Source organism: Quercus suber, unplaced genomic scaffold (genome assembly GCF_002906115.3).
Source record: "Quercus suber isolate HL8 unplaced genomic scaffold, Cork oak 2.0 scaffold_452, whole genome shotgun sequence".
Taxonomy (NCBI): domain Eukaryota; kingdom Viridiplantae; phylum Streptophyta; class Magnoliopsida; order Fagales; family Fagaceae; genus Quercus; species Quercus suber.
Genome location: NW_027069903.1, coordinates 391,861 through 396,427, shown reverse-complemented (window position 1 = coordinate 396,427; position 4,567 = coordinate 391,861). Strand labels below are relative to the sequence as shown.

General features: G+C 38.3%; 1 protein-coding gene across 2 annotated transcripts; it reads right to left on the bottom strand.

Annotated features, from left to right (window-relative positions):
* Nucleotides 1-721: 721 nt before the first annotated feature.
* On the bottom strand, nt 722-3,835 carry LOC112008285 (uncharacterized). Of its 2 annotated transcripts, XM_024040618.2 has the most exons (9): nt 3,729-3,835; nt 3,455-3,532; nt 3,245-3,298; nt 3,052-3,135; nt 2,750-2,835; nt 2,181-2,262; nt 1,747-1,770; nt 1,373-1,487; nt 796-990 (listed from the first exon to the last, which is right to left on the bottom strand). In XM_024040618.2, the coding sequence occupies exons 1-9, from the start codon at nt 3,751-3,753 to the stop codon at nt 984-986; spliced, it is 555 nt and encodes a 184-aa protein (XP_023896386.2). In that variant the 5' UTR covers nt 3,754-3,835; the 3' UTR covers nt 796-983. The 2 variants fall into 2 exon arrangements, with proteins under 2 accessions (XP_065618402.1, XP_023896386.2); XM_065762330.1 differs by lacking the exon at nt 1,747-1,770 and having other exon boundaries at nt 722-990.
* Between the last annotated feature and the right edge of the window lie 732 nt (nt 3,836-4,567).

Genomic DNA, 4,567 nt, shown 5'->3' with positions numbered 1-4,567 from the left:
CAAACAAATTTTATAACAGAAAAATTCAAAATATACACTTAACACAACCAAAAATCAAAATAAAAACTTATTTTATTCACAAACTCGGTGAGAGGGGGAAGAAAGAGTGAGAGATTGAGGGAAAGAGAGACAGATTGAGAAAGAGAGGATCAGAGTGGATGGAGACGGCAGTGGCCAAATCGGGTGGGTTTGGGGGTGGAGTGGAGTGGGCTAATGGTTGGTGGCGGCCAGATCGGCCAGTGCGTTGGAGAGCCTGGTGGAGCACGGCCTGCAGTCAATTGTCAAGATCGGAGCTCGTCGGTGCATGGCTGGCAATCGGAGAGGTGGATCGATGATGAGGGAAGGGTGGGCTGAGATCTGGGTGGACCGGTGTTTGTGGGTCTTGGGTGTTTGGTCGGCACATGATCTGGGCAATGGGGGTGGCACGATCTGGGCTAGCCGGAGCTTGGCTAGGTGGCCACCTGTGCTCTCTCTTCTTACTCTCTCCCTTTCTCTCTCTCTTTGTCTGTGAGTCCTGAAATTCATTTGAAGGTAAAATAGAAATTGAAATTCATTTCCAACTGAGGAAGGGTATTTTACGGTCAATGCAAAAATTGATTTCCGTTTGACCCAATTTTCTGTGCTTACCAAACACATAGGCTGGTGTAAAATGATTTCCTGAAATTCTTTTCAGCCAAAACAAACGTAGCCTTAGTATCTGTTTGGATTGCGTTTTTTTATCCTATGCGTCTGCGTTTGGTTGAATTATGGTGGGTCCCATGCGCTATTCACATGACTTGTAAGTACATTTTTCATCAAAAACAACTTCAAAAATGGGTCTCACGACATTATCCATATATTTAAAAATTATTTTGTTACAGTGTTTTCAGTTTTCAGCAATAAGCGGTATCTAAACACACCCTTAGTAAGACAACTTTGTCCACAATACTTGGCTCATTAGAGTTCATGACATTCTTTGCAGTTATACTCCTTCCCACCTTGTCTCATAAACTGCATTATAGTAAAATATGAGATTCATTACCATAGGAGGAAGAGAAAAGAAGTCATCACCAAATATTTGCTCGCTTTAAAGTATATAAAAATTATCAAGCATTTGAACAATACGAATGTGTGTACACGAAGCTAGGTTGAAAGTTGGGAAGGGGCAATAGATTTGATTATGTGATTCTCACAAAGATGAAACAACCAAACTATGTTACGAATTGGTAGAAAGAATGATACAAAATCATCACCTAACTATGACTGCAAACTAAAGACACCGTTGATAATGAGGTGAATAGCTCAAAGTGAAGGAATATTGGCTAGTATGAGGTAACCAATGATAACAGCTTCTAGCACTTAAAGACTCGGCCATAGAAAGAGGAAAAAATACCTTTTGCATAGCATCAGCCATATAATTGCAAACATCAGGTCATGCATATCCAAAAGGTCATGGTTAGAATTGCGAGCAAGATCTTGTTGTTTTGTCTGCATGTGTTCATCAATTGCTGTCCACACAAGAAAAAAAGAACATAACTTGAGCAAGACAGACTTGCCAAGGATGCATTCAATACCACTTTTAAAATGACTAGACATGGATTAAACATAAAATCATAAAAGATACACAACTTTGCCCACAGCTCAAAAAGAAACAAGGAATTGAGAACAATAATAGTTGAGGTGCAAGTGTCTGTGTGTGTATGTATGTATGTACACAGTAAAGTCTGTGAAGAGCATATTGAGTAACAAGGAAATGGCGACACTTACTCATTTGTTTCTTCCCTCCGCTCCCTATAAAAATGAAGCCAATACAACAAAATAAATAAATAGAGAATTGTATCGTTTATGAAGACAAATCATTTTATGAAAAGCACATGGGTCTTTTATATTTTAAAACATAAATAAATGTAATGAAAACCAACAAAAAAGAATATAATAATAATAAAAGTGTAGTATAATAGAATTTGAAGGTAACATTAGAAAGATGAATCCCTAAGAGTGACCAATCAAAAAAATTTTAAAAAAATTAATGATCATCACGTATCATATTTATCTATCTATCTATGAAGAAGAGTAAAAAACGACAATGAAAAGTGATTGTCTTAACACGGTTAAACCAAGAGTTCTAGTAACACAATTGCTGAAAGGAAATCTTCCAGATACTTGATAAAAGTTAGACATTGGCCATCAAGGTCAGTCACCTTTGTTTAATCCACAATAGTGGGCTCGCAAGTATTCAAAATAGTCCTTGTCTTCATAATCCTCCCCCAATCTGCTGACTAACTGCATTACAGTCAAATGTGAGATCAACTAACCTGGGAATAGGAGAAAAAAAGCCATCACCAAACCAAACATTCGCAAGCATTTGACAAAAAGGTAGTAGGAGAAAAGCAGCCATCACCAACAAAACATATTTGCAAAGGTTTGACAGTAAGTATGTGCTTACACAAATAAAGTCGAGTCAAGCCTTATAATTTGATAGTTGGGGAGGAAGGGATTTGAACCCTAGATGTCTCTATTGAAAACATCGTAAGGTACAATTGAGCTATGACTACAGGGATGTTGGCCAAAGCCAAGTTCAATAAATTGAGCAAACATTTTAGAAGTCTAAACTGAAAGTTGGGAATGGTAATAGAAAGAGTCAAGGATGAGCTTTGAAAACAAACATAACCCAACTATATATGTTGAGCCTAGACTAGAATGATGAAAATGTTGTCACCTAACTAAGAATGTAATTAAAAACTGGGACATAGAAAGAGGAAAAACATACCTCAAGGATACTGTCATTGATTCTGTTGCACATATGAGGGTTTGGAGGTACAAACATTTGTCTAATCTCATGACGGTCATCATAAGCTGTCCACAAGAGAAAAAACAGGATGCAGTGGATGGGAGGATACCACTAATATAATATTAAACTGTAGTAAAATTTTAGAAGATACATAGCTTTTTTCCACAGTTCAAAACAAAGGAATTGAGAAAATCATAGAAAAAGTGTATTTATATATATGTAGATGATAAAGTCGGTGGTCTGAAGAGCATAAAGAGCAACAAGGAAAAGGCGAAACTTACCCAATGGCTTGCCTTCCTTTGCAGCAGCTTCAGCAGCAGCACCGGTAAGTTTAACAAATCCTAGAGGCTTCTGGTTTCCTGAGGCTATAACATCAAAATTGAAGCCAATACAACAAATATAAATAATTCCATGATTTGATCTTGGCACTGATGATTAACAAACCAATGAACCAACAACAACAATAATACTGACCCTCAGCTTCGTGAGAACGGCGATGAAGATCTTCAAGTTCATTTACCTCCACGTCTTCATTAAAAAAAATAATGAATAAAATATAATTGTTGAAAGTCAAAGAAAAAGAAAAAGTGTGTGTATGTATGATGAGTATAAATGAATATGCATATATGGGAAAAGTGCGTGATCTGAAGAGCATGTATACTATTACTAACAAGAGAAGAGTACCCAATGTGTCGCTGTTTCTTGCACGACGACCACGAAAACCAAAACCAAAACCTGAACCTGAAGAGAAGCCTCTGCTCCCTGTACGTAAATTCAACATTTTTATATGTAAATATTAAACAGAGACAAACCATTCCATGAAACACACGCAAAACGACAATAATAATAATAATAATCAATTCATAGTACACCGAGGAAAGAATTTCAATTTCATAATGAGGGTCGAGAAATCAAATATCAATAAACCAACCAAATAAATTGAAATAAAGAAACAAACCGCTGGATCTAGAACCGCGAGACATGATGATGATCTAGAGTTCAGATAATCGCCTCTTGGTTTTGAGACGCCGAGTACGAGTGTGAGGATGAACAAAACAAACCAGTTTTTTTTTTTTTTTTTTTAAGCATTGTCTGGCTGATGATTGATTCCACGAATTCACAAACTCGTCATTCGGATGGATATTTAACTTTTTGATGCAAAGTAGAGGAAACAGCCCTACCATATGTAGCCAAGGTCTGGCTACAATTGCCGTATAAGAGGAATACACATCTACAACAATAAAGTCCACTTTCAACTACTTCCGAGCCAGTCTGTACAGGCAGTCGTATTTGGCCCTTCAGAGTGACAATTCTTCCCTCGAAGCTAACCAAGGAGAACAGTATGGTGTTAAGTCATCAGGTTTAAGGTTCAGCCTCCTGTAGAGGTCAGGGTACATTATCTCCACCGCGCTACCTGGTCCACCATTACCTTCTTCACATCATATCCTCCATTTCTGAGGGTGACTACAAAGCGTCATCTTGAGGTTGGATGGTTCCAATCTTATCTTCGTCTGAAAAGCCTAAAACTAGTTGGATAACCGGTCTAGCTCTCCTCAGATCTCGACCAAAGTCCCCTGCCGTAACCGAGCTACTAATATAACCTTGGATGGCCAGGACCCTGTTCTTCTAGTGCTGCGAAGATGACGTTGATAGTTCCCAATGAAGGTTTCAAAGAATCATCCTTCTGGGGCTCGGGATTCACTTGACCTCCTCGGCCACTGGAGGGATGCAATAGGTGTCTCAACTTACCTTCGCGGACTAACTGGTCCAAGTGATCCCATAAGCTTCTGCAATCTT